This window comes from Aspergillus candidus, assembly GCF_002847045.1.
Source record: "Aspergillus candidus strain CBS 102.13 unplaced genomic scaffold BDW47scaffold_106, whole genome shotgun sequence".
NCBI lineage: Eukaryota > Fungi > Ascomycota > Eurotiomycetes > Eurotiales > Aspergillaceae > Aspergillus > Aspergillus candidus.
The window spans coordinates 1-26559 of NW_020194111.1; the positions used below are offsets into that span (position 1 = coordinate 1).

A 26559-nucleotide genomic window follows, 5' to 3' on the forward strand; every position below is an offset into this window, starting at 1 on the left:
AAAAAAAAAAAAACGTGCAGGAGGTTGGAACCACTGCGAGTGCAAGGAAGAACTTGACATACTTGGACGCCATCTCCATCCACCATCCAACCACCATTGCCTGTGGCCACAGCCAGCCTCAAATCTTCTAGAGGCGCCTAGATAGTCAAGCCTAATCCCGACCAACAGATTCGAACCATCCATCATGGTATCCATCCCATTGCCTCCGTTCTCCGTCCTCTGTCCTCTGTACCCGGTCCCTGTCCACGGGGAATACCAATGGTTGGGTCGAGTGGAGCCCGGAAAGCACAATATCTCCCGTCTCTACTAAATGTGTGGGAGAGAACCATTGAACCACCGTTTAAGGTATTCATCACTCTGAGAATTGATTTCCCAATTGTTTAAATCCCTCTAAAGTGGACCCCATGGAGAGAATGACGACGTCAATATCTCACGGCTGATCTTATGTGTTTTCAGCCGAAACGGAGGGGAGGGAGAATCCAACCCCCAACTTACCACCCACCGAGGAAACAAGTCAAATAAAACAAAAAGTACAGGTCTCAGAAGTACCAAAGACTGATCCTGCGGGCGATCGCGGGATTGTCTTGCCACTGTCACCGATTTCGATGACGCTGCTTGTTCCACCGGCGAAATCTCTTGCATTGATGACTGGGGCCATTCCTGTGGCTGTCATCCTATCCTAAATCCAGATCCTGAATCAGAGGCCGACCGCGGTGAGTAGAATCGGTACTAGATACCAAGACATCCCTAGTCAAGGTCGGAGATACACAATCCGCCCTGTGGCATGATGATTGGATCAGCGCGTGCTGAACCAGCGTGCTAAACCAGAGCAACGACGGGCTCGATGGGCCCAACGAGCAAAGCCATCTGGGGAATGCAAGGCTGCAGTAACCGAAAAGGGGAAACCCTCGGCCGATTGTTGTCTCTCCCAGTGTCCCAATAGGGAAAAGTCGGTCCCTGCCGAGGTGATGTTCAAAAAGTGAAAAAGGTTGATTGATCAAGATGCAGATAAGAGACAAGGGATCCAAGGATTTAAAGGGAGATGGTCTGGTTGAGTCCACTTTCAATCCAGTATGGAAAATCAATCGTATCAATCCGAGATTCTCTTCTTTTCTCTATCCAGGGATCGAGCCATACCGTCTTTCATCATCCTTCTGGCTCTTACCGTCTTACGAGGTTAAGCCGATCAAGTGGATCACGCCAGAAAAAAATATAAAATAAAATAAATAAGAGCGACAGAAAAGGGAAACCAAAAAAGTGGCCCCGTTTTCAGTCCATCCGTCTTCAACCAATCTGTTATTTCCATCCACCGGGTCCTCCACGTTGATGGTCACCACTAAATTGGGATGAGCATCTCCCTCTCCAGTCTCCACGTTTCCATTGAACACCTTTCAACGGTCGACGATTAATCCATCTTTATCTCTAACCCGACCCAGAATTCAAGAATCACTCTTACCCTCAATTTGATCCAACCATAGATTCCAATTCCAACCACTACTGCAGGGAAGCGAGGACTACTGTCAGGGGCCGACCAGCGAGTTGGGCGTCTGCGGCTCGGAGAGCCCTGCCACTCAGCTTTTACGTTGGAGTCGGAGGTTATGCCACATCCACATCCACATCCACATACCAGTATCCTAACTTCGTTCCTTACCTTACGTCCGCAGCCCTCTGCAGTCGGCTCCCTTCCCGACGACGGAGTACTGCCTGGGAGGTCGCACTGCTTGACCAGCCCTGCATTATCAAACAAGCGGTGGACAATATCACAGTCAAGCGGTCGCTCGACCGTCTGGGTGGCAAATATTGACTAAAAGCGACTAACACATGATAGAATATCTAGGCAGTTGACTTTTTCTTGGTATTCCAGTCCAACGTGCATTTTCTGACATGGAAGAGACACGGGGTTACCACAGGTGTATCTGAAAGCATACACCGGTATCTCTTTACTGCTGCTGCTGCTGTGTCTGATGTAGTACTTGGGGAGAGATCGACGTGGTTGATGGTTGTTAGTATATTGCATGAGTCGTGTATGGGTACTCTAGACTTGAGGGGTGATTAATTTATACTTCTTATTCTTATTTAAATATATACTTTATATATTTCTTATTTCTTATTGCTTATTTTCAAGTTTATATAATGAAATACTATAAAATGTCTAGGCCACTCGATATTCATACCCCAGTTTAATGGTAGCGGTAGTGGTAGTGGTAGTGGTAGTAGTAATAATGGCTGACTACCTCGTGGAACAGTTCTTAGACGCCATCCCCCTTCTTGCAACTTCCCATGAGCAGCCTTCTTTATGTTCAATCTTTGTACCAAACCAGCAATAATACGAGCCCCTTACTCCTTGAACATGTTGGTCACCTCCCTCGCTCGCCTCCGTGTTGCCCCCAAAATGAAACTAGTATCGAAGTATCCATGAGTGACATGTCAGGTGTAACCAAAATGACAGCAGCGACTCAATACTGCAACCAAGATGGCAAGGAAGTCTTCGGCGACTTTGTGCACAATGAAGACGAGGAAATGGATTTGAAAGAGCTTGCCGGGCCCTGGGACAAATATGACAAAAAGAAAAACCCCAGATGTCTTCGATCCCATCCGTCTCAGTGACCTGATCAACGAGAGGTACCTGGTAGAGCATAAGCTTGCATCCGGCGGCTTCTCGACCGTGGTGAGTGACACTAGAATTTCTATTCTTTTTCTCTATTTGCCCGCATGCTGGTGTTTATCCAACATATTTGAATGAGAGAAATTGTATGTGCTTCCCAGGAGTGCGAAATACGATGCACTGGGTCGGCCATTGAAGCAAACGATACCGATGGACGCTCTCTGAAAGCAAGGAGAGCTCGTTGGGCCTGTTAAGATCCCCCAAAGCTTGCGCACAGAGAATTTCCATCTCGGTGACTTTGGTCTGGCGAAGAAAGTCGGCGACCCCGTGACTCCTCGTGGCTATCCACCATTGCGATATTGCTCCCCGGACCGCCTGCATCGGAAAGATCCCAGTCCTGACTGCGACATGTGGAGTTACATGATCCTCTCTTCGGAACTTTACCTTAAAAACGTGCATTTTTCTACGTTTTTCTACGTTTTTCGAAGGTGGGATCATCGGTGGTCTGGTGATGTCTTTAGGTCCTCTGCTCGAGGAGTGGAAGGTGCTGTATACTCACCCCGAAGGCCGTAATTCCTGGTATGACCAAACCCAAACTCCCCATCCCACATGGACTCTCGAGTCAAGAATCGCACTTCGTCCCGACGCCCACCCAACAAAGCGAAGCCATGTGCTTCCATTATGTCTTGTGGATTCACTTACGACCTGGCGAAGCGCCTGACCGCAACCCAGCTTCTGCGAGATCCTTCATACAGAGCTATCATGGAAAATCATGTTTGTTAATACCAAGTTTTTAGTTTTTTTGCGCTTTCTCTTTGTGGCTTTTTGGTATGGACGGTTTCGCGGCGTGGTCTTCGCTTCACGTTTTCTATATCCTAAGTTGGAAGGAAGCCTAACCCTTTTTTTTTTCTTTTATGGAAATCGGTAAAATCATAACATTAGCCTGACTTATGTATATCTTCGGTCTAGACCGTCGTGTCCCCACCCCCCGCGGTCAGACCGGGAGCCAAGGATGATCCTCGCATCGAGTCTTGCTCTTCCTGCATTAAGTAATTAGGTTGATTAATTCTCCTTCCTTTTGGGTCCAAGTTGGTGGAATTGGGGAGTATACAATTGACTAAATAACCGACTTACTGGTAGATCGGCTTGTGGGTGCGACATGACCAATGGATTGTTGAGTCTATATTTATACCTACCTAATATATAACGTTGATTGGATTTCTTGATGGCTGGCTGGCTGATCGGGTGGCTAGATGTGGTAGATCCGCTTAATAATGGTGTTTATGTTTACAGTAAAGAAAAGAAAGGAGGTATAAAAAAGTTTAGGTGTCGTTTTAAGCCCTGGTTTCTGTGACGTCCCACAATCTATATATATACCTTAACTGTAGAGTACCGAGGCAGTGACTGAGACATTTACCAATCGTCCCCCCAGTCCAGACACAGTCCGGCCATGCCATGTTCTCCGTTAACCCATCCACTAGTTATGTCCTCTGTACTATGCACTTTTGTAAAGTCAACTGCCTGATGGACCCTCAGGATAAGCCACCATGATGATCGTGTAACAGAGTAGCGCCCGCCAGAACATGCAGCGGTTACTCTGAGACGGGCTGCACTAGTGAAACCGGTACTTGGTGGGCTGGTCCCGTACGACGTACAACATCATGCATTGCAGAGCCTAATGCACCGGCTCTGGATGCCGTGAATCAGACCTGCCGATAATGTATCGGGATGCTTCTTCCCCTTCCCCTTCCCCCTTTCCCCCCCCCCTTTTTTCCCGTGGGGCTGTACTTTTGACTACTTCGAGGAAAACAAGGGGGTGTCACGAATTGGAGACTTGATGTCGAATTGGGGAATCGTTTGCACTGGAAAAAAAAGAAGACATTGCATGTTTGCTGAATTATGTCCGTCGGCGAGTGAGTAGGTTGCCGGTCGTCAAAAACCCCTTATCGCCCATCGCTCCTCGCCATTCGATGGACAGCTGGCCGAGGATGGCACGGCCGTCTCGTTTCATGTCCTTTTGTAACGTTTCCACCCCTTCCGGTTGACCCTCTTTCTGCTCCACCAGGAACGCGACCTGCAGGACGTCGCGGGGGTACAGCGTTGGGAGCTGCGACTCGGTCCCGTCCGGCCTCTCGAGCTCCCAGTTCAACGAGATCGCCTGGAAGGGCGGCTTGGGGTTCATTTTCGTTTGCTATTTGTTTAATTCGGTCGATCGGTCAGATCATGCCGTTACCCCACGGGATATACCACAAGGGTCGACGGGACTCACCTGCACGACGACAGGCCCATCCCCCACGTTCTCCAGCTGAGCTTCCAAAGCAAACCGCAGAAGCCGCGCCTTGCCGTACGGCCCCAGCGACTTGTCCCCGACTTCCCTAGGCGCCAGCTCGGACGATTTCGTTCGGACACTGAGGCACGGTTGCGCCACAAACTGGTAGAGCTTCCGGAATGTGCGGACCCGTCCGCTGGCGGCTTGTGCATCCGATCCGATCAGCGTCTCGGTGTAGCTGACGCTGACGGCCAGGATATGGTTCCCTTCCTCCTTCAGATCAAACCGGACGATCTTCTGTAACGACTGCCCCTGTTGTAAGCCGTCCTTGGTGTCCATGTCGTCTGCGGGTTCTAGATCCAGAGCGGCAACCTGCGATGGGGTTTGCATTTCTGCGACGATGCGGACCGACTTGACGATGCGCGACGCCTCATCCTCGGCGAGCTCGTTGTTGGCGCTGAGGGTGCAGGCGAAGGTCTCCCCGACGTATGCCGATCCGAACGCAGGCGGCAATGTTACCTTGACGTAGAGTGTATTGTTTAGTAAAGTATCGGCGTACATGAGCGTTCATCGTCCTACATTTGGGGTGAGAATGAACCCGTCGTCGGTCTGGTCCGACGGATAGCTCAGCGATGCTTTACTGTGGATTCGGGTATTCGTCGTAGGAAGAGGATGTTGGAAGGATAGAGACGGACGCGACAGACTTCGACAGTAAGCAAATGGCCGATATCACACCGGCCCTAGAAGCCGTCGCTTACCGCAATACTGGGATCTGATCAGTCCTGTCACTTGCGGGGCGGGCGTCTAACGGGGCATACCTTTCAGGGACACCGAGTGAGGTTCCTTGGGACCCTCCGCACTGGAGTGCGCTCGAGCGCGTGCCATGGGGAAAAATAAGTGTTGATACAAGCTCAATCTGAATCTCAATTCAAGAGTGTGTTAATGTGCTTCTCCGTGGCCGACCGGAGACGAGGCGGAGTTGGCGGTGATCCACAGATGGTCCTTATCGAAGTGATTATCAGCTGGGCTCCGGTGGCAAACCAGACAAACCGAACAAACCCAGCAAACCTCCACATTATCGACGCGAGAATCGAAGCAGCAGATGCATTTACTTCTGAACATCATGAGTTGTATCTCTTGAATTGCTATAGCCTTCTGGTCATTGGTTGCTAAGGGGTTGCGACCGACGACTTTATTGGAAATTGAACCGGCAGACGTTTCTGATCTATTCTAACAGCGGACTGCCATCGTCACCTGTGACGCCGCGTTTTGATTCCATACTTCCTGGCCACCTTCCAGTATCATATTTTACATCCCTCTCCACCCGATAACTGAAACAGAAAAATCAATATTCGAAGATCAGCGCGACCGAGATATCGCGGAAGATGGGCAGAGCTCACGACGCCACCCCGACAACCCCAAATCGCGCCCCGGCGTTGAAAAGAAAGCGGGATACAAGCAAAACAGCCGAAGCGACTCCCACACCAGTGAAGCGTAATCGGCGACGGGGACAAAACAATGCCGCGAGCTTACCAGAGACTGCCGACGTGGTCGACTTAACGGGCGACTCACCCGTGAAGACACCAGCGAAACAACAGACAAAGTCAAGGAGCAGGAGAACACCAAACAGCGCGGCTGATAGCCCCAACGAGGAACGTCGAGCGCGGAGATTCCGGGCTCGGCCACCTCAGTCTCTATGGGACCGACTAGCCCGTGCGGCGACTCAAAGGTGAGCCAGAAAGCTCCATACGTTCGAACTATAGCCCTCGGACTAACATGATGTTTTTTCTCGCAAAGGATGTTCGTCGTCGGATACAACGTCGTCTGGACCGATGAATATACAGAGTTTCCATACCCCCAGATGACCTTTGACATGGTTGGCACAACGGGAAACATGTACAAGACGACCATTGGGAAGGTGCCGTCGTGCGACTGTCCAGATGCCACCAAGAGAGGGACCCTGTGCAAACATATCTGCTACGGTACAGTTAATCTATATCCCCATGCCATTGACAATTGTAGTTCTATTTCTCTTCGTATTCTTACCCCCGTTGTTCGGTCTCGTCATTCTGATCTCAATGGCCCATCAAGTCCTAGTCAACGTCCTCAAAGCGACAACGCATCTGCAGTACCAAGCGGCGTTCCTCTCATCAGTGAGTGCTTGACTAACCCCTTCTATCTACCATCACATCTCACACCTTACGCAACAGGAACTCCGTCAAATCTACCACCACTCCCCCCTCGCGCAGAAAGAAGCCGAATCCAAGCCCGGCGCAGACGCAAACGGCAACAGAAAGCCAGTCGAAGGAGACTGCCCTATCTGCTTCATGGAATTCGAGCCCGACAAAGAAGACATCGTGTGGTGTCGCGCAGCGTGCGGGAACAACGTGCACAAGACGTGTTTCGAAAAATGGGCCCTCACGCAGCGCAGCGTGGGAGTCCGCTGTGTATACTGGTATGTTGCGCCCGCCTCCTTCCTTTCCCCACCGTGTTTCTCGCAAGACAATGGATCGATCCCATACTAACGGGATATACAGCCGCTCCCCATGGGAGACAGACCACAGCACCATGAACCTAGAGACCCTCAAACAAAACGGCACCGTTAGCGAAGACGGCTACGTAAACGTAGCACGACAGATGGGCCTATCAGGCCAACGCGGTACGAAACCATCCTTGTGATTACCCCGTTGTCCTTTTTTACGTGGCTGGAAGTGCGCTGTATTCTAACGTTGGTCGCGGTTTTAGATTATTCAACCTATCATCAGCCTTGGGCTTACCGGGGATCGTACTCCTCTGGTTCGCGTAGGAGTTATTATCCTGATTACGGCGATGGGGGGTACTAGGGGAAGTGAGTGTATCATATCATGGCTGCGAGGAGTTGAAGAGAGTTATAGAATACCCGGTGCTGGCTTCTGGGGTGACTGTAGCTCTACAGGAGCGTTTAATAAATCGGTTGAGAATAGGAAAACACCACGACACTATAGTAGAACGTAATATAAAATCAGAGTAGAAGACAATCGATTATGTTCTATTGATGAATTCATCCATCAAATGATATGGTCCACAAGACCAGCAGCCCCGGGCCACTGTCTCCCCTGGCGCGAGCCAGATCAGACCTGTAGTGGTAGTCTCGTCACTCTATCCTCAAAGGTATGTAATGTTTATTCTATACTAATCTCCTTCAGAAAATAGATAGATAAGGCGGGAACAGTCCTAGCGGAGCTGATTTCCACGCACTATTATCCACCACCTGTCTTGAATATACCGTCGGGGCGCAAATGCAAATGCCCGATGGAGCCAGCTCAGCAAGAGATACCAGCTAGAGCTGGTCTTGGTAGTCTCTCTCGTCCTCTATAGTTCATAGAGGAAGGTCTGGGGTCGGCATATACATATGTGCGGGTGCGAGTGCGAGTGCGGGCGCGCGCGTGTGTGTGCTGAGGAACAGATGCGTAAAGAAAGATATCGCCAGCCCATCATCCATCTTCTTTCAGCACGCGATTACCGCCCCGAACAACAGCCACACTAACAGCCTCCTCGCCCGTCATCCACGAAGGCATGCGCTCAGGATCAACGATGCCCAACTCAGCCAGTTTCCTGATCCCGCTGATGACGTCTGATCCGGAGAAAGTGAGCGAGACAGCGGGGTTAGCGAGGTCCGCGTCACCGGCGCTATCATCGTCTTCTCCCTTGGGCGGATCGAGCAATCGCACGTCGAGACGGTCCAAGGGCGCGGTGGACAGCGAGCCCGACGTACCGAAGCGGGTGTTGATGGCGGTTTTGCGCTTCTTGGAGATAGGGGCGTCTAGCTTGGAGCTTTGTCGTCGTTGCTTTGTTGTAGGTTGTGTGGAGGTAGATTCGTCTTGCGCGTCGCGGACTCGGTTCTCTTTCTCCGGGTCTGATGATGATGGTGACGACGTTGATGTCTGGTGCATGTGTTCTTCGGGAGTGACTGTGTTTGATGGGCGGGGGTCCAGCGGGCCGCCTTCGACGACTGCGTCGGCGAAGATGCTGAACGTGCCGTTTGCTTGGTTGGATCGGCCCGGGCCGCGGAGTTTCAGGAGGGCTTCGAGGTTCTTGGCGGTCAGGGAAGTCGCTTTCAGGGTGTACCTCTGTTGGGGAAGCGAGAGCGCTTTCGGGACGGCGTCGCGCACGATCCGCTGGAGGGTTCGGGAGTCGGTCGGGACGGCCTGGGCCGTGGGCGCATTATTGGATTTGGGCCCCGTCGGGGACGACGCGATGGAGGTGTAGACAAACGGGCAGCTGTCCGGGAATGCGACGTAGATCACGCGGGATGAATCCGTCAGCGACTCCGGTGGTTGTCGCGGGTTCTGGTATGGCGAGTTGGAGGTGAAGATGCGGAGGAAGGTGAGGGGGAGGGAGCGCGAGCGGGCGAGGTAGAAATGGGCTTTGACGAGCGGGGCAATCTGCTGCTGGAGGTTGTGCAGGAAGGTGGAGGCGTGGATGCGCGGGATGCACGCGGAGATGTCGGGCTGGAAGGAGGAGGACGAATCGCCGCGGACTGTCGCGTCGATGCGGGCGAGCTCCAAGGCGGTCCAGCGGAGGCTGGAGGGGTGGTCATCCATGTAACGCAGGTCGACCATCGCCAGCTGGCGCAGGGTGATACCATGTCGCCAGTCGCCCTCTAAGATGCGGTCGATCACTTCGCGCTTCCCGCCTTTCCTGACTTGTAGTTCTTGGTAGGCGTTGCGCACGTCGTCGATGGTGGGCTCGGCGGGGTACGGTTTGAGCTCGTCGTCGTCCATGGCCTCGGCCTCATCTTGCTCTAGGTATGGTCGAAATGACTGCACATTGCGATCCTCCAGCCACTCAAATACGAGGTCTAACAACGATTGGCGCGAGAGTTTCCCCAGAGCCTTGACGAGGGATTGGGTGGTTGAGGGGATGCGGAGATTGCTTGGGATACTGGCTGTGGTAGGGGCGCGGAAGGCTCGAGGACGCGCCATGTTCAATAATTTGCACAAATTACTGCGATTATCAGAAGCTTTGGGCGTATTTCATGTCGCAAGGAGGTTTCTTGGGGAGAAAGAAGGATGGAGAAAGAAGCGCAGATGATTCCGTCGCGACATCAAAACAAGCCGTCACGTGGTGATAAGCACGCGATAAGGACGGTTGGCCCCAAAAAGTTAATTGACTTCTGATCCCTGCAGGGCCGTATCGTATTGCATCAGTATTCTATTCTGTTTACAAAGTTGTGATGGATTCTTCAAGTTGGACAGGAGATGATGACAAAAAAAAAAAAACAAAAAGTAATTCCGATACGGGGAATCGAACCCCGAGCTGCCGTGTGAGAGACGGCGATGTTAACCATTACACCATATCGGATGTTGATGTATATCTGTTTTGAGAACAAGACTTAGATGCCATGAGTAATACAGTAAGGCTAGCATACAACATGAGGTATCAATAAATGTATATCAAACAAGTATCAAGTCTAGAGATGTACCACACCCAAACCCTCTCCAGTAGCCACGACAGCCCCAGTCAGAGCAAATGAGGGAAGGAATGGTATCCTGCGGTAATATCAGCCACTCCAGAGAGCTGAGATCCGACTCTTCCATCAAGTGTCAGCGTATAGAATCCTAGAAGTCTATAACATGTCGTTCCCATCCTTTTTCCTCGATTATTTCGAAAGTATATGCCCGATAGTCGTTTCAAATGACTCCGGCTCGCGACCAAGTATCCTTGCCAGAGTCGGCGTAGCCACCGCACACTCGCCAGCGCGGATCCCATCATAAGCAGTTGCCCAGCGAGGCGCCAAGTGTTCGCCACCGAGACCAGCATGGACCCGTGGCTGCTTGATATACTCTTCCACAGGTACCTGGTGGATGCTGACAGGTCGACGGAGCACACGGCTTAAAGCATCGACCGTTTCGCCGAGAGACCAAGTCCTAGGACCAGAGAGCAGGACATTCTTATTCACATAGGGGAAAGAAGCGGGGTCGCGGGCGTGCTGTGCTATCAAGTTCGCCGTCGCCTCGCCCAGCTCATCCCGCTTCGCCCAAGCAAGGCCGGGGCCCGAGCCATCATGGGGGATGCGAATCTCGCACGAAGGAGCCTCGACATCGAAAAAGGCAGTGTAGATGGGGAAAGACTCCGAATACAGCCCTTGGCGAATGATAGAGTACGTGAACAGCGGGTTGCGATCGTGCAGCTGAGCCAGGTATCGTTCCGTGTCAAGGTGCGCGAGCATCACATGGGCCTTGGTATCGGGATTGCCATCGCCGGCAAATGCCAGAGACGAGTAGTGTATGTGCGTCACTCCGCTCTTGAGGGCCGCGTCGATTGCGGCTTTGTGGACCTTGAATCGATGACTGTGTTGGAAGCTCGGGTAGGAGATCAAGTTCAGCGTCGAGATGCCGTCGAATGCGTGCTCGAGGCTCTGGACATCGTCGAAATCCCCCTTGCGGATGGTCGCTCCGGCGGCTTGTTCTTTGCTCAGGTTCTCTGGTTTGCGCGTGATAAGCACTAGTTCGGTGGCGGGGACTCGTTGGAGAAGGTGTGTGAGGGTGCTGCCTCCGAGGCCTCCGGCGGCCGGGAAGATGCCGAGCTTGCCTGTCATAATTGAGTCGGTGGTTCGAGTTTAAAGTTATCTGAATATGTATATATGTGTGTGATGAGAATGGTAATGGAGTTCCTGGTGCTGTTTATATAGTTAGTGGATTCATGATGCGGGTTGGAAAGTCTCCGACTCGGACGAATCCCTCTGGACTTATCGGCGTAGCTGCAGGGGTTTATTCGCGGATTAGTCAATAATGTTTCAAAGCAATTAGTATTTCAAAGCAAGTTTCCTAGGGGAATGTACGAGAATACACTAGTCTTTGGTCAATAGATTGGCCAAGCTACTACGGCTTAGGCAAGGAATCAATACCCTGAGAAACCCGCTGAATACGATCAAGACACCTGCCATGGCCCCCACGCCTAGAGCAACGGTGGACTCCGGCCTGTATACCAGCATAAACAATCTAACGCTTTTCTATTCAAGCAAACTATATCTACCAATCAGGCCAGGTTGTACGCAACACCGCGCTATCTGCCAAGTACAATACACTCGTTTTCTTCATATAGAACCTACTTGGATGACCGTCCACCAAGGCTTCCCATAGCTTGCAACCTTTGGGTATCCACTTCAGGGATAGCCTTGGCGCCCGGAGTGGAAGGGCTAGGCACGAAGCCAGTGGCGATCAAGAAGGCAAGATACTTGCCAATGATCTCCGTGGTAACAGCACGATCGCTCAGTTTCTCCGGCGCGGCGCCAAAAGCACGTAACGAGGCGTCGGCATTGGTGTCATCGAGTTCAGGGGCAAGAGAGTTCGACGGCAGATCGCCGACGACGAAGTGGAAGAGCGGAAGGAGTGCGAGCTCCTTGGGTCCGGTGTTGCTCTCGTCGGCGACGTATTCCTGCAGCAGAGAGCACCACTCGCGGTAGGGGACCTGCGGCACGTTGTAGCCGTAGGTCTCGAGGGACCCGAGAAACTCGTTGGTGGTCAGGCGCGGGTGGCTAGTGACCTGCACGACTCCCAGGGGCTCGACGGGCGGGTAGAGCACCGAGGCGACCACGACGCGACTGACGTGCGTGACGGGGACCTGGTTGACTGTGTTGCCTGGGATGTCCGGGCGGGCCTGGACCTGGATGCAGCCCTTCCACAGACGCAAGAGGAAATCGTCGGTGACCGAGAAGCCCGACTGCGGGTCTCCCGTGATGTAACCGGGGCGAACGACAACGCCGTCCAGGCCACGCCGGCCAGCCTCGCGGACGATGTACTCGCTGGCCCACTTCGATTGGCCGTACCCTGTGCCCAGGCCCTTAGCACTGCCCTGCAGGTCGTCTGTCTCTTGGACACCCGATCCACCGGACGCGACGCTCTGCTGTGAGAGATTGACATAGTGCTCGGTATCCAAAGTCGAGGTGGAGCTGACGAATGCCAGGCGCTTGGGCTTGCCGCTGGTGCAGAGAGTCACACACTCCATGGTGCTCAGGACGTTGGCCGAGCGCAAGCTGGAGTACGGAAGCATCCAGTTCACTTGCGCGCCGTTGTGAATGACATAATCCGCTTCTTTGGTAACGCGGTCCCAGTCCTCTGAGATCATGCCAAGCTGGGGCTTGGAGATGTCGCCGCGAACGACCTCTACCCGGCCGCTCCAATCCTCGCGCCAAAGCCCGTAGGTCTCGGCAATGCCCCTGAGACGCTGGAGCCCGGATGCAGCATCCTTGCACCGCACGTGAGCGATGACACGGGCTTCTTTGTTGGTTTCGAGGAGGGTGTGGAGGATGTAGGAACCGAGGAATCCCGTGGCGCCGGTGAGGAAAGTCGTCCCGGCAGTTCCGGAGCTGACCGACTTGGGAATGCTAGCTGGGAGCTTTCCAGCAAGATCGCGGGCATCAGCCGAGTACGCTTCGTCCACCATGGTCGAGCTCTCGTGGACGTTCTGGTCAAGTCGGAGACCAGTAGGATCCTGGGCGTTTTCGATTTCCGTAGCGAATGCCTCCAAAGTCTGCGACTGGAAGATGGCGCTCATGGGGATATCGATGTCTTTCCACTCCCGTCGAACCTTGAACAGCATTTGCTGCGCAAGGATCGAGTGTCCGCCCTCCTCGAAGAAGTTGGACTTGGGAGTGAGCATCCGCGCGGTAATGTTTGGCAGGACTCCTGCCCAGATCGCCGCCACCTTCTGTTGGGTTTCAGTGAGGTTTGCTTGCATCGAAGAGCTCCTTGACGCCCTTCTGTTCAAAAGGGCGAGATCACTGGTGCTCGGGAAAGGAAGGGCAGGCTTGTCGATCTTGCCGTTCGGGTTCAGAGGCATGCGAGCAAGAGGGATGAACATCGTCGGTACAGCGTAGTTAGGCACCTTGGTCTTCAGGAACTTCTTGCAGTCCTCCGACAACGAGCGGAACTTCTTAAGCATAGCAACCAGCGATTCATCCTCCGAGGATGACTCCGGCTCAGAAGGCAGGATCCCGTCTTCCGCGAGCTGCTGGAACCATCGCTTCGCCTCTGGCACAATATAGCTCACCAGAGTCGGTTCCTCGTCCTTATCTCTCCGGACCAGGGTGACATTCTCACGGATGAAAGGATGATGGGATAAATGAGTGTCAATCTCGCCCAGTTCAATTCTGAACCCGCGAATCTTGACCTGGTTGTCAACTCGACCAGTGCATTCCACAGCACCATCGGCACGGAACCGACCGAGATCACCGGTTCGGTAAATCCGATCCCGCGGTCCCTTGTAGAGCTCCATCCAAGGCTTCGGAGACTCTGCGGCAATGCGCTCGTATTGGCGAGTCCACACTGCAGGATCAACAAACCAGTTCGTCAAGAATTTAGATTCATTGAGTTTCTGAATGACGGGGTCATCGCCAAGATATCCCTCAGCAAGGCCTCCCGCTCGAAGGAACAGCTCGCCTTGTTCCCCAATATCGCAGATACGGGATTTGTCGTTACGATCAACGACCAGAAGTTGGACGTCGAGCATGCCCTGGCCGACAGGGATGATATCCGGCATGCCGTCGAGGTATTCGGGCTGATCGGATTTACTAGGGATCGCGAAATACGACACAGCTCGGGAGGTCTCCGTAGTTCCGTACATGTTGACGATCGAAGCGCGAGGGGCTAATTCTTGCAGTCTCCGGCAGTCCTTCTTGGTCAGAAGATCCCCAACAAAGAATACGTGGTGGAGCGAAGGGAACTGAGCGGTAGCGCCGCCGACGAGGATCTGGCCCATCGCAGGTGTGAGATGGGTGACGGTCACGCGGTACTCCTTCATCCATTCAGCCAAAAGCTCGTGTCCGATGCTGTCGCGGTGCGGCACAACAATCTGAGCGCCGAGGTAGAGGGGCGTAAAGATGTCGCGTTGAATTGGGTCGTGGGCAATGCCAGACAGCATTGTGAACTTGTCATCCTTCGAGAGACCAAATCTCTCCTGCATCCAAGGCGTGTAGTAGGTCAGGGAGAAATGCCGACCCTGGACACCCTTGGGCTTGCCTTCGGAGCCACTGGTAAAGCTGAGAGTGGGGACTGAGTCAGGACCAATGGCAACGTCAGGCAGCTGCTGCTTGAGGTTCTCATAGGGCTGAAGACAGTCCTGATCCTGACCAGCATCAAGACCACCGGTGAGCTGGCCATCGTCGAGGAGCCTAAGCGCGGGGACATGAGCCTTGATGCTCAAAGACGAAGCGATGAATTGGGAGACCGTTTCGGCGATCGGACCAGATTCCTCAGCGGCTCGTTGGATGTGGACGATGAATCGGGGATTGGCGACCTCCAACAAGGTCTTCTGACGATCGTGGGGATATTGCGGATCCAGCACACTAACAGTTGCGCCAGCCTTGAGAGCTCCCATGTAGGCAACCACTAAATCAACGCTATGAAAAACCACCTGTCAGCGTACGTCTTCTCCGCAGATGGTAGGTAGGCTTGCGGAGTGTACGGACCCTCGGTAGGCGTAGATCATAACGACATCCCCGCGCTCGCACCCATTGTTCAGAAGATAATGGGCTAGTTGGTTGGAACTCTCATTGATCTGCTTGTAGTTGAATTGACGCTCGGGCGATCGCATGCCCTTGGTTTCAAGCACGCAGAGCCTGTCCGGGTGCTCATTGGCATTGCGCGCGAAGATTTGATGGATGGCTAGCGGGGGAGGGGCAACAACGTCAGTGTTTTAGTGGTGATCGCGCGACATCAGAGTATTTACCTCCATTAAAATCATTCCAGTGCAGATCACTGGTCGGATCAGGCAACAGGCTGTTCGAATTCCCCGCCATCTTCCTTATCGATCGGTATGATGGATGGTTTATTCTAGATGAACGGGGTAGACGGAAGTTGGGGAATTGGAATCCGATGCCGGCGGAACAACCTACCCTAAACCCTACCTAGGCATATGAGTCATACTTGGGTGATACCGGTGGATGCTCAATTGATTTGAGTAATAGTGACGCATTCCAGGAGCATTTTCCATCAACATCCGATGTGGTGTAATGGTTAACATCGCCGTCTCTCACACGGCAGCTCGGGGTTCGATTCCCCGCATCGGAATATATTTTTCTTTTTTTTCACCTTGTTATTCGACATCTATCAATTAGTTTTTTATTATACTGCTTTGACTCTTTTTATTGTTGCTCTACCTTCAAATGGGCAAATCCGTGTGGTATGAAGAACACATAGTAGTGGTCCTTTTGTATAGTTCTCACTGGCCATGGCCAGTGGCCCTCGAGCTTTCATCGACACGACAGATAACATGCAAACAAGGAATTTGAAGATATATTGTTCAAACATGGTATGACACTCAGGATCCTTAACAACTTACAGTATTTTCACCAATATGAAGGCGGTCCCCCAGTTCTCGTAATCGCCAGAAAAGAGCCCATAAATGGTCCGAAAGAACACATGCAATCAAAACAGATATTTAAGTAATCTTTCCTTCCCTCAAAAGCAAAACAACAACCAGGACAACAATGCTGCATGTCGCCGAGAGCACTATAATGCAGTTAGACAAAACCGCAAGCTCATCATGGCATACCACAGTAAGAGAAACTCACGAGGAACGAATTGAAAGCCAAATAGATAGCTAGAGCGAATTATCTCTTGAAGTGCCGGGGGAAGAGACCGAGCGTACTTGACGTCGTCCAAGATACTCAAGATGAGCTGTTGATCATCATGCTTGTTAGCTAGACCATACAGCAATTGGGAAGACCGAGTTTGATTGAGTCTTGTCTTGCGCATGGGAAGAAAGAAAAAAGCATACCGCTGCTTTATCTCCACTGTTGGGCAAGTCCCTTCCTAGACTCGCCCCAAACAAAGCCTGCTCGAGTGCCAGACCGATAGCCGGACCCAAGAGAATCCCCAGCTGCTGCGAGACAAAATACGTACCGATGCAGACCGGTAGGCGCGACTTTGGCGAGCTGCATGTCATGCTGATGAACTGAGACGAGAACAAGATACCCATTGAAACTCCAATGGGGAACATGATGGAAGTTTCCCAGAGGGGGCAACCATCGCGCCACAGAATGAAGACACCGAGATAGAAAATCACGGAGCCGATCACCGTAGCGACTGTCATGGTCTTGTAGCGATGGGTGCTGGGGATAGTCAGCTAGGGATCCAACAAATCCAGCACGAGACTCATTCGCTCAATCGGAGTTCGATTTACCGCTTGATGACATTACCGCCGATGATACTTCCGACGGAGATACCTAGAGACGATATAAGATAGATCATAGAACCGTAGAAGTCCGAGCTATCTTCGACTCGGACAAAGTAGGGGATGATGCTGCTGTTGAGCTACACACAGTGAGCGTTCAACTTATCTTTACCTCCTATAGCCTCCAGCACTCACCGAATAGCGCCCAATGAGAATCATAACCTGTACCAGGCAATATGCCCCTAGGGACTTCAACATCAAGTCCATAGGAATGATTGGGTTCGACGCCCAAAAAACCTCGATAAGAAGGAAGCCCACGCCGAATGTTATAAATGCAAGTGCCGGAACGTGTGACCATCCGGAGGAGTTTTTCGCGGGTGCACCGGCATCCTGGAGGAGAAATAATAGTGACAGTATTGCAGCCGCGAAGCTAAAGAGGCCCGCAAAGTCGAAGCTCCAGAAGCCAGAACGTGGTTGGTGGTTTTCTGGGTATTTGGGTTTGAACGATGGCAATCGGTTGACCGCGAAAAGGAGACACATTAGGACTAACGGCACCTGGCCGAGAAAGAGCCACCTCCAGTTAATAACGTCTACCAGAAGCCCGCCTAAGGGGGCACCCAGACTGCGTCCCATGGTATACACTGTATTTTCGTAGGCTCTAAGCAATGCCAGTTCCTCGGGTGGCACGATATCTGGTTGACCTTGTCAGCCGCCGGAATGTTTGGCAGAGGCCCAAAGAACGATTGAGCCCATGAATAGTTCTTGAAATGTACCGCTAAGAATGATGGCGGTCAAAATGATCATCCCCGCTCCACTGAGCCCAGACAGGGCTCTTGCCATAATCAACTGAAACAGGGATGTACTGAAACCGCTGTTTGATGCATTAGTCAATGCTTGGACCAGGACTGGGAAGAAAATGGCTCCAAGTCATACCATGCTAAGCATCCCAACGCAAATAAGCCGTACGCGCTAATGATCACTCTCTTGCACCCATATGCGTCACTCAAACGGCCGTACTATCGTCCACTTCGATGTCAACAAGGATGGACAAACACACGACGCATATGAGGGATATAACGCCGCCGGACATACCACGGGTAGCGAAATGCAATATCCAAAATTGTATGCGACTAACAACCACGAGCTTTCCGTCATCAAGTGGAATTGGGAGGCAATCGCACTATACGTGGATACGGCAATAGTTTCATCGATACTCGCCAGGAAGACGCCTGAATGGTCATTCTGTCAGCTCATCTAGGTTCCCAATATTGGGTAATATAATAAGGATCTTTTCAGGGCGAGTACCAAGAAACGTCACATAGATAGACAAGGCATTTGTTTTTCTGGAACCGGGCTTTTCGTGTTCATCATCGCTAGCTACCGATGAAGTCGAGGTACCATCACCGAGTAGGTAGGATTCTTGTTCCTCGCGATGCATCTTAGAGGTATAATCGCCGCGGTAGAAGTGTGTTGTTTATTCGAAAGATTGAAATGACAATGTAAACCGCGAATTGGGGCGTCCCACTGCCAAGGTTGTCAAGGGATGAAAGTATCCAAGGCACGAGCCTTGTAGTATGCATACATCATACATGTAATCCTGCATTCCAAACAATAAATGTGCATGGCTTCCCGTGAGTCAGAGAGTCCTTGCATCTTGGAGACACGCCGTGTCGGCACACTAAGTCTGTCTGGGTATTTAGGACAATCCACCGGGTAGTGTTCATAGATGGTGTCCAGCCGGGGAATTCTTCATGAGCAGGCCGCATCGAAACCTGTTGACAAGATGTTCCCAGCCTCCTTAAACCTTACAGCGAGTCCCCTGGCTTTATAATGACCACCACCCCCTTCATAAGCCACTCCGCGCCTACCACGGCAACACCTTCCCAGCAACGCCAAACTTGCATATTATGTTTTTATACGCTCTGCACCCCCGATATTTTCCGTAGGTTTTCACCTATGCCACGAAACGCATGCTCCGATATCTCTGTGATCTCGATACCATCCTCAGCATAACCAGCTCGCACGAGCATGGCTTGGTACTGAAATCCATATTGGAAAGACGATCTGCCGGAATAGGTGTAGCCGCTATATCAAGAGTACGATTGCTTGGATTGCCCAACTGGGCGTATTCCAAGCGATGGCTTCTACTAGTTTTTGTCACTTGACAAGTGACTGCTGATCCAAAGTAACTATCGATCTACTAAATGCATTCGTACATACGGCTTACATTAGACTGAAAACTAACTGACACAACGCATTAAACGATCAACCCCGGTCAAATGCCATAAACTAAAATGCAGACGTCTGGTGGGCCCGACGGCAAGAGAAATGCCCTAGTGGGACCAATGTGGGGGCATCTGCCAATCCCAACCATGAACTCCAGAATCAATCTCCTGGCCTTCAACCGCATAATTAAGACATTTACCTGACTAGATGAACCAGGCTACCAAATACTGTTAAAGTTCTTGTTGAACAGCAGTCATGGGCTTTTGGAAGTTCATTACACAGTTGATCGGGCGTATCGTTCGGTTCTTTGCTCGAGTAGACGAGAAAAAACTGTATGGACTGGATCATGCGATTCTGAACTTGGAGGTTCCTCCCCCGAGTATGTGGATGAATATGGGGTATTGGGAGGTAGGTCCACAGAAACTATGCGATTTATATGCCTTTCTATGATGCAGTTTTCGTTACCTGTGCGGTTGGGGGGCAAATGCTGAACTGTTACATACCATAGCATACCGATTGCTTCCGCGAGGCCTGCGAAGCATTACTGGACCAGGTCTTGATTACAGCAAATCTTATGGATAAAGATGAGCCAGCTACCGCCAAGAGTGTGGATGCTATTCCCGCATCAACAGCTGCAGACAGTGCGACGCACGATCAGCACGAAAAACAACGACAACGACATGTAAAGCTAGTCGACGTTGGAATCGGATGCGGTGACCAGACACTCTACTTGACAAGAAAACTCTCCAGGCCTGCAAGCACACCCGCCAGGGAACTCGGGGGTAATTCTGGTGAGAGAGATGGACTCCAATCAAGTGAGAAGAATAAATTCTAACTGATCAGACGACAATCCACTTTTCGACTCATACATTGGAATCACGATCGCGGAGACTCAAGCAGACTTTGCTCGAGAGAGACTTCTCAAGACGACATTGGCCGATGACCATCCCAGCCCAGTACCAGATGTAAAGATCTTTGCCGCGGATGCGGCGGACCCTCTATCCTGGGGATCTGACCTTACACAAGCCGTCTTGGAAAATAGCAGCAGCACCCCAGGGGAAGAAAAGACAGAATTTGCTCAAACCAGCCCAGCGAAAGACGAGGAGCATCAAACATGGCTCTTAGCACTCGACACGCTATACCACTTCAAACCCTCCCGCAAATCACTACTAAAATTCGCCCGTCAAGACATGAGAGCATCATTCATGGCATTCGACCTCCTCATGTCCGACCGCGCATCTCTCCGGGACAGGCTGATCCTGCGGTCAATGTGTCTCGTGACGGGGATCCCCTACTCGAATTTCATGACCAGGAAGGAATACGAGGACATGCTGGTTGAGGCTGGGTATGAGCGTGACATGGTCGACATGAGAGACATCTCGGAGCATGTTTTCGCCGGTATTGCGCGCGATATATGGAAGAAGGACGAGGTTATGAAAATATATGGGATGAGTATGGGGATGGGGAAGTTTCGCGGCGCGGCGAAGGTGTTCAATTGGTGGGCTAGGAGTGGAGTTGTAAGAGGGTTTGTGGTGGTTGCGCGACGGGGGAATTCTTGATGGGATCATACCATGTAGATATTGGGCTGGGTATGGCTGACAGAAGTGTGTTTAACCTTCGAATATCGTGTATCAACAAAGTAGGTATGTATGTACGTATGCATATGCACAAACGATTAACAGCCTTGCAGAAGAGCCGGCTTACTTCCATATTATACAAATCTATGACCATGCATTCATAACGACAACTATTCCTCCGTCATCCAAGGCACTTCCACACCTAAGCTCGTAGCGACCCTCATAGCAGACACGACGCACCCCTCTAGTAGCACCATGCCATCCCAGCACCAGGCGCCCGCAAGCCAAACATTTCCATCCCCGTTGCGCCAAACCCGTTCATCGTCCTTCTTGGAGGCACCGATGTCGAATATCCGATTAACGATCTTCCGGCTTCCGGGAGTCCGCAAGACCCTCGCCAACCGCGCGCGGTGGATAACTTTCGACGGATCTATAGGGGTGATTGGGAAATTCGTTACTAGGATAGAAGAAGAGTATGTGTGTGTCGATTCCGTCGACGAATCGTTCGAGCAGATATGCAGAAGCTGGGGTTGCTTGGTTGAGGACTCGGGGTGCGATTTCTTGGCTATCTTCTTGAGCGCGCGATCGCATTTCGGGATGGTTGATAGGTCGCGGTGAACGACGGATTCTCCAGACGTAACGGGTATCGAGTCCAGAGTGTCCTGCAGGGGTTTGTATATAGCGCTGATCACGTTGGGCGTGACTGCCATGATGACATGGTCAAAGTCGTTAGAGCGGCTATCTTTGGTGCTTGAGTCGGTCCAAGTGACGCGAACTTTCGCGCCGATAGTTTCGACCGCAGTGACAGTGGCGCCGAGTCGGATGGTTTGCCCTTCTGTAATCCGTGTCTGGACGTTTTGGACACCCCCGTCGACAGTGAAGTGGGGCTGACGATACGTCCTCCTTGCATATTCCGTGCAGTCAATGGCGGGGAATTCAAGCAGCGCGTCATGCGGACAGGTCGTGATACTCGACATGAGCGGTAATAAATAGCTCCTGACGAACTTCCGCGGTAATCTGATCCGCTCCAGGTACTGTCCGAACGACTCGTCCTCGCTGGACTTGGTAGCGGGATTGGGTCTGACAAGAAAGCAACATGCCGTGAACCAAAAGTAACACACGGCTAAGAATACCATTTGCAGTATCCAAGTCACGTAGCCACGGCCTTCCGGCCGTAACGGGGGTACCATGTGGTTGCTTGATGAGTGTATATAGTAGGGCGCCTTTTTGGCTCCACGGTCCGTGGAAATGGACGATAGTGGGTATATGAACTTTGGGGAGCTGTACTTGATGTCTAGATAGTCATACATCCGCTTTAGATTATTGTGGAATCCGTCGTCGAGGGCGCGCATTGGTATATCAATGCGGCACGGTGGCGAGTCATCATCATCGTCATCGTCCCCTGGTGGTACAGTGTAAGACGCAGAGTCTAACGATAATTGGTCTTGCTGTCGCATGTCCGTTAATTAGTGAAACTAATATCTTCATGAAGATATATGCTATTTACCATCTCGAAAACCTCAACCGTATATCGTTGTTCGCGGTCTCGTTGTAGCAAGTACGCAGATACCAGGCCAGCCATTCCAGAGCCAATGACAGCCACGGATTTCTTCGATTGGCCACCCATGGCTATGACTGACAGTATGTTCTTTGGTTAGGACTTGCGTGCTGAGTTGAGCCTGGTCGGGGGATATTTAGAAAGAATAGGATGAAGAGAAATCATTTGTAATCAATTCACATCATGTTATGGAATGTTTTCTTTCATTAGCGGCTGTTTTTCCCTTCTCAACATTGGGGGGAAAAAAAATTCATACTTAAATTACGACCATCTACCGAGGCCGTACCATTAGCTCACACGTGATCAGCAGATATCCACCTTGAACCAGTTATTGCTCCTGAGAACTGCTTTGTGAGTGGATTGCCAGTTCGTATGCTGTTTGGGTCCATCCCCCAAACTCTGATAGCTCCCCAGTTCAAGGCTGATATTGGTTGATGTGTCGCCTTTCGCCCCAAGTATGAATGAATAGTGATGGAGGCTTGGCGGACTCAACATTTCTCGAGTGGGGCCATCCGACATTCCACACGGCTGCATGGCATGACTGAGGTATCAAAGAACGACGGAGTACAACCAGGTCAAATTACCAAGTTGCAATGCCTTATTGTTTGGCTATAGAGGCCATAGGCATCGACACTGATTCCGTACTCAGAGACGGCCCAGAAGCCTTGTAATAGTCAGTTCCATATCAAATACCCGTAAACAAAGAGCCATACGGCATCCTCTGTCGCCCACAGCTGTAAGAAACAAGGCGGCAAGAGCTAGTATCAAAATACTTTGTCAATTAGTCGCACCCGATACCGTTAGCGCGGATCGTGATGTATGTAGCAAGCACGCTGACCAGGCCGTCCATTCCCGCTCATGGTATTGTTTCTCCTCCACGCTCTGTATCAAAATATAAATTGGTTGAGAACACCTCCTTTCTTTTTTTCTTGAAGAAGATCCTGGTGAAGAGAGATCAATAATGGCGTGGGAAGTGCCGTGCGTATTCAAAAGTGACGGTATATTGGTTCCTTCGCGCGATCAGACCCGCCCCCGCTTGGGTCATCCTTGTCGATCACCTCGTATTGATTTGTCCATCCTGCTTGCTAGGCCTGAGCAATGAAGACCCTTCGATGTCTCTTGTGGTCATTTGAGAAGTCATAAAACGTTGATAAGTGATAGCTGGTCCATTGACTATCAGATCGGTAGTTGCTTTAAGTAAGTTGGCGAGGTGGAGATATCTGAAACTCGCCATGTGGTTGCATTGCTTGCTTACCTACGGCTGAGGTGAGAACTTAAAACATGCTTCATTTGAGTTTATCTGACACTTGATACAATCGCATTGAAGTATTGCAACCTGACATTATCACCTTGACAATGGATTCTCCCCCCCTCTATATAATGACTAACTGATACTGATGCTAACCTGTTTGAGACGAGTCTGAGGCCATTATTCTTATGATCACATGACATGGGTGAAGTCGAAGGATACTTAGGCGCCATAGGCCAAATGTGGTATGATAGAAGGCTGTCTGATGGTCCTCTAATGATGGAGGACAATACAGACAGAATAAAATACATTATAAACATTTATAGGGATCCAGGTCTCGCAAAAAAAAGCCAATATCAATAGGTCAACGATCACAATGACTAGTCACACTAAAACATAAGGACGAATCACAAACAATCAGATTCATCCAGACCAAGGGGATATCATGTCCATCCTGTTATCTTCAGTTGGAAAAAAGGAGATTCATGCAAACGCCATCGTCAACGCCGTCAAAAAACATACCCTAACCATCAGAATGGCTAGGGTTCAAAAGATAAAATAAGAAAAGATGCATCGATCATGGAATATCGGCGTAACATCGTGTTGTCTTTACAGACAGGTGATAATAAGCTGCGTCAATCTCTCCTCGTACTGTCCGTTTCCGTCGTGTTCGCCTCATCGCTCTCATCCCCGTTGATTTCACCCCAGCCAGAGCTACGACGGCTGATTCTCCCGGCGGGCATGGCTGGACCGGCGGGGATCGCGCCAACGACCCCGGAGATACTGGCCGAGTTGCTATCGTGGCGGCTGTGGGACTGAGTCCCACTAACCACGCTAGCTCCATCGCCTGCGCCCGCGCCCTGCTTATTCGCGTGGAAGCTGCCGCGCTCACCGACCAAGGGCGACGTGCCAGACGACGAATACACGCTGATCCGCTCAGTGCTAGCCAACCCAACCATACTCGGTCGATTGGGCACACCGGCAACATTGAAGGTAGAAGGATTGGAGGGCTCTCCAACATTCCCGCTGAGCACGCTCAATGGCAGACTCTCGCGGCTCCCACCGAAAACCGACGATGGCGCCAACGCCCGCACGGACGCATTGGTATCCAGCGAATTCCTCCTCCGCCGCTTCGAGGAGGAAGCCAAAGTCAGGATCGAGGCATTGTCGGTGAGCATGTTGTTGGCGGTGGCCGCGCTGTAAGTCATCGACTGATTGTGAGGGGCAAGGTGGGGCGGCACCGCGGTCGCAGGCGACGGAGGGAACGGTTGTGAAAACTGCACTTGTTGTGTGCCTTGCGGAAAATTGGCATGGTGAGTGCCAGCATGCGCATTCTGCACGTTGTACAAGTGGCCGGAGGGCGCTGCGGACTGCACCGTTGTCAAGGTCGTCGTCAGCGACCGTACCGACGGCGCGGGCGAGGAAAAAGTGCTCCCTTCACCTCCTCCATTGGAGCTGATCCCTCCACCGGCCGTCGCCATGGTTCCTGCCTTGGAATATGCGGCCTCGGAGATTGCCGTATCCCCGTTGGTTGAAATTGTGGGAGCGGTGGATTTGGTGCTGGTCGCAGGCGCCTGATTCTCATATCCGGAGTATGAAAGCGAGGGCGCGCTCTGTGAACAGGATCGCTGCGCGTTTGCGCTATCTGGGGAGTGGACCTCGCTGCTCTGGTCGTTCACCACGTTGGTCGTGCCGGACAGCGGGTATGGGTTGTTTTTGAGGCAGGTCTTATTCTTGGGAACGGCATGGCGCTTGTGGGACCAGCGGATGGTACTCGAGTCGGAAGAGCTTTTCAGACTTGCGAGGCGCTTCATCCAACTCGAGAAGGGGCGACGACGTCCATTGCGATCTACCGAGGATGGAGGAGTTAGTCAGGTAAGTCGGGGGTGGCGGGGGTCTGGATTATCGTGACCACGTACCATGCGCCCGGGGAGATAATTCCGCGGTGGCCATCTGGCCGGTCGGATGTGAAAGAAGTGATCAAATGTGGGTGGTGTGGATTTCCGAGGACCCTCTCGTTGATGAGACGATGCGATGTTGATGCACAAAAGGGGAGGGCGCGGTGGAGTAATCAATCAGATAAGACACCCCAGGTAAGATTCAGTGGAGGGAGGGTCAAAGGCGATGCTTCCTTTGGAGGGAATAGGTAAGGCGACAGAGAATACTTTATCTAGGAGAATGGATTATAAAACAAAGAACCAAGAAATGATCCTCACAGATGAGGTTCAGAGGGATGAGTGTTGGAAGAGGGACATATAAATAGTTCATTGGGTTCCATCACTGTTGTTATTCCACGCCACACGTGATGCAGCCCGACCCAATGATCGATCGCGGTCTCTTGCTTCACTTCCAACGTAGCCCCTGGACTCTCAAGTCAACTCTTGGTCAACACAGGAGGACTTTACTTTATTGAATGGTATTTCAGAAAGATCGTCGATGGCTGCTGTCACTACTAAACAATTTGGACCGTCATGGGTCCAAGTTCTTCCATGGCGTTGCAAATGAACTAACCATCTTAACAAGCTAGGCTGCAGTGCGCGCTGAGGGCATCAATCCAGCATCTGCCTCTTGAGGCTTTTGGTCTTTCTATCTTGAGATCATTTACACCAGAATATGACACAATGGTGCACTGAAGCATGGCTAATAAATGGACATACGCCCGGTTGATGCCCTTCCCAATTCCCATGAGCTCCTGTGAGAATGACCGGAATCCTCGTGGATACAAGTGGCCAATTCTCCGATCGCTTTCTATCTGTATCGACCATCGTCGCATCAACCAAAATGGAGATATAATCGGGCATCAAGGACCTGCAGATCCAGTAATTTAGTTGAGACATGCTATCAGTGGCTGGATGGGCGGGGGTCTGGGCCATGTCGATGGCCTGAATATGTACCAATCTAGAGTTGACAATGAAACAA

General features: G+C 51.5%; 10 protein-coding genes and 2 non-coding genes across 12 annotated transcripts; 4 read left to right on the forward strand and 8 right to left on the reverse strand.

Moving 5' to 3' along the window:
• Positions 1–2557: 2557 nt before the first annotated feature.
• BDW47DRAFT_121428 (uncharacterized protein) lies at positions 2558–3388 on the forward strand (the record flags this gene model as incomplete). Its single annotated transcript, XM_024815626.1, has 4 exons — positions 2558–2668; positions 2834–3020; positions 3094–3275; positions 3320–3388. 4 exons carry the CDS (start codon positions 2558–2560, stop codon positions 3386–3388), a joined length of 549 nt encoding a protein of 182 aa, XP_024667189.1.
• A 970-nt stretch (positions 3389–4358) lies between these two features.
• BDW47DRAFT_114452 (trafficking protein particle complex subunit 13) lies at positions 4359–5818 on the reverse strand. The gene is made up of 5 exons (XM_024814655.1): positions 5693–5818; positions 5633–5639; positions 5454–5577; positions 4875–5393; positions 4359–4796 (listed from the first exon to the last, which is right to left on the reverse strand). Exons 1-5 carry the CDS (start codon positions 5757–5759, stop codon positions 4503–4505), a joined length of 1011 nt encoding a protein of 336 aa, XP_024667190.1. The 5' UTR covers positions 5760–5818; the 3' UTR covers positions 4359–4502.
• A 217-nt stretch (positions 5819–6035) lies between these two features.
• On the forward strand, positions 6036–7808 carry BDW47DRAFT_7057 (RING finger protein). Its single transcript, XM_024819649.1, has 6 exons — positions 6036–6603; positions 6672–6856; positions 6966–7027; positions 7085–7329; positions 7412–7533; positions 7620–7808. The coding sequence occupies exons 1-6, from the start codon at positions 6260–6262 to the stop codon at positions 7715–7717; spliced, it is 1056 nt and encodes a 351-aa protein (XP_024667191.1). The 5' UTR covers positions 6036–6259; the 3' UTR covers positions 7718–7808.
• A 398-nt stretch (positions 7809–8206) lies between these two features.
• BDW47DRAFT_7059 (CENP-N/CHL4 family protein) lies at positions 8207–9872 on the reverse strand. Its single transcript, XM_024819650.1, has one exon. It carries the CDS (start codon positions 9836–9838, stop codon positions 8348–8350), a length of 1491 nt encoding a protein of 496 aa, XP_024667192.1. The 5' UTR covers positions 9839–9872; the 3' UTR covers positions 8207–8347.
• Positions 9873–10145: 273 nt separating this feature from the next.
• On the reverse strand, positions 10146–10217 carry BDW47DRAFT_t161. Its single transcript has one exon. It is a non-coding gene; the product is annotated as a tRNA-Glu (tRNA).
• On the reverse strand, positions 10202–11540 carry BDW47DRAFT_114458 (NAD(P)-binding protein). The gene has a single exon (XM_024814656.1). It carries the CDS (start codon positions 11452–11454, stop codon positions 10516–10518), a length of 939 nt encoding a protein of 312 aa, XP_024667193.1. The 5' UTR covers positions 11455–11540; the 3' UTR covers positions 10202–10515.
• A 308-nt stretch (positions 11541–11848) lies between these two features.
• Positions 11849–15672, reverse strand: aarA (L-aminoadipate-semialdehyde dehydrogenase). The gene is made up of 3 exons (XM_024814657.1): positions 15585–15672; positions 15325–15520; positions 11849–15255 (listed from the first exon to the last, which is right to left on the reverse strand). The coding sequence occupies exons 1-3, from the start codon at positions 15652–15654 to the stop codon at positions 11964–11966; spliced, it is 3558 nt and encodes a 1185-aa protein (XP_024667194.1). The 5' UTR covers positions 15655–15672; the 3' UTR covers positions 11849–11963.
• Positions 15673–15853: 181 nt separating this feature from the next.
• BDW47DRAFT_t160 lies at positions 15854–15925 on the forward strand. The gene has a single exon. It is a non-coding gene; the product is annotated as a tRNA-Glu (tRNA).
• A 344-nt stretch (positions 15926–16269) lies between these two features.
• BDW47DRAFT_114460 (MFS transporter) lies at positions 16270–18792 on the reverse strand. Its single transcript, XM_024814658.1, has 9 exons — positions 18336–18792; positions 18123–18259; positions 17964–18046; positions 17804–17901; positions 17226–17722; positions 17040–17170; positions 16635–16968; positions 16429–16534; positions 16270–16366 (listed from the first exon to the last, which is right to left on the reverse strand). Exons 1-9 carry the CDS (start codon positions 18466–18468, stop codon positions 16296–16298), a joined length of 1590 nt encoding a protein of 529 aa, XP_024667195.1. The 5' UTR covers positions 18469–18792; the 3' UTR covers positions 16270–16295.
• An 860-nt stretch (positions 18793–19652) lies between these two features.
• BDW47DRAFT_114464 (uncharacterized protein) lies at positions 19653–20856 on the forward strand. The gene is made up of 2 exons (XM_024814659.1): positions 19653–20047; positions 20100–20856. The coding sequence occupies exons 1-2, from the start codon at positions 19831–19833 to the stop codon at positions 20813–20815; spliced, it is 933 nt and encodes a 310-aa protein (XP_024667196.1). The 5' UTR covers positions 19653–19830; the 3' UTR covers positions 20816–20856.
• A 55-nt stretch (positions 20857–20911) lies between these two features.
• BDW47DRAFT_7091 (uncharacterized protein) lies at positions 20912–22577 on the reverse strand. The gene is made up of 2 exons (XM_024819663.1): positions 22341–22577; positions 20912–22281 (listed from the first exon to the last, which is right to left on the reverse strand). Exons 1-2 carry the CDS (start codon positions 22458–22460, stop codon positions 21004–21006), a joined length of 1398 nt encoding a protein of 465 aa, XP_024667197.1. The 5' UTR covers positions 22461–22577; the 3' UTR covers positions 20912–21003.
• Positions 22578–23864: 1287 nt separating this feature from the next.
• On the reverse strand, positions 23865–25868 carry BDW47DRAFT_114467 (uncharacterized protein). The gene is made up of 2 exons (XM_024814660.1): positions 25560–25868; positions 23865–25489 (listed from the first exon to the last, which is right to left on the reverse strand). The coding sequence occupies exons 1-2, from the start codon at positions 25591–25593 to the stop codon at positions 24276–24278; spliced, it is 1248 nt and encodes a 415-aa protein (XP_024667198.1). The 5' UTR covers positions 25594–25868; the 3' UTR covers positions 23865–24275.
• Positions 25869–26559: the final 691 nt, after the last annotated feature.

Coding starts and splice junctions, on each gene's coding strand:
- BDW47DRAFT_114467 (XM_024814660.1), bottom strand. CDS start 25,593: ATGGCCACCGCGGAATTATCTCCCCGGGCGCATG. Junction 25,490..25,559: donor ATTATCTCCCCGGGCGCATG/GTACGTGGTCAC, acceptor CATCCTCGGTAG/ATCGCAATGGACGTCGTCGC.
- BDW47DRAFT_114458 (XM_024814656.1), bottom strand. CDS start 11,454: ATGACAGGCAAGCTCGGCATCTTCCCGGCCGCCGGAGGCCTCGGAGGC.
- BDW47DRAFT_7057 (XM_024819649.1), top strand. CDS start 6,260: ATGGGCAGAGCTCACGACGCCACCCCGACAACCCCAAATCGCGCCCCG. Junction 6,857..6,965: donor GTGCAAACATATCTGCTACG/GTACAGTTAATC, acceptor TGGCCCATCAAG/TCCTAGTCAACGTCCTCAAA. Junction 7,330..7,411: donor GGAGTCCGCTGTGTATACTG/GTATGTTGCGCC, acceptor CGGGATATACAG/CCGCTCCCCATGGGAGACAG.
- BDW47DRAFT_7091 (XM_024819663.1), bottom strand. CDS start 22,460: ATGGGTGGCCAATCGAAGAAATCCGTGGCTGTCATTGGCTCTGGAATG. Junction 22,282..22,340: donor CGGTTGAGGTTTTCGAGATG/GTAAATAGCATA, acceptor GACATGCGACAG/CAAGACCAATTATCGTTAGA.
- aarA (XM_024814657.1), bottom strand. CDS start 15,654: ATGGCGGGGAATTCGAACAGCCTGTTGCCTGATCCGACCAGTGATCTG. Junction 15,521..15,584: donor CTGGAATGATTTTAATGGAG/GTAAATACTCTG, acceptor CTCCCCCGCTAG/CCATCCATCAAATCTTCGCG. Junction 15,256..15,324: donor ATGATCTACGCCTACCGAGG/GTCCGTACACTC, acceptor GGTTTTTCATAG/CGTTGATTTAGTGGTTGCCT.
- BDW47DRAFT_114452 (XM_024814655.1), bottom strand. CDS start 5,759: ATGGCACGCGCTCGAGCGCACTCCAGTGCGGAGGGTCCCAAGGAACCT. Junction 5,394..5,453: donor GGTTCATTCTCACCCCAAAT/GTAGGACGATGA, acceptor CTCTACGTCAAG/GTAACATTGCCGCCTGCGTT. Junction 4,797..4,874: donor ATGGGCCTGTCGTCGTGCAG/GTGAGTCCCGTC, acceptor TTAAACAAATAG/CAAACGAAAATGAACCCCAA.
- BDW47DRAFT_114460 (XM_024814658.1), bottom strand. CDS start 18,468: ATGCATCGCGAGGAACAAGAATCCTACCTACTCGGTGATGGTACCTCG. Junction 18,047..18,122: donor ATTGCATTTCGCTACCCGTG/GTATGTCCGGCG, acceptor AGTGGACGATAG/TACGGCCGTTTGAGTGACGC. Junction 16,535..16,634: donor ACAGTGGAGATAAAGCAGCG/GTATGCTTTTTT, acceptor GATGATCAACAG/CTCATCTTGAGTATCTTGGA.
- BDW47DRAFT_114464 (XM_024814659.1), top strand. CDS start 19,831: ATGGATAAAGATGAGCCAGCTACCGCCAAGAGTGTGGATGCTATTCCC. Junction 20,048..20,099: donor GGAACTCGGGGGTAATTCTG/GTGAGAGAGATG, acceptor CTAACTGATCAG/ACGACAATCCACTTTTCGAC.
- BDW47DRAFT_7059 (XM_024819650.1), bottom strand. CDS start 9,838: ATGGCGCGTCCTCGAGCCTTCCGCGCCCCTACCACAGCCAGTATCCCA.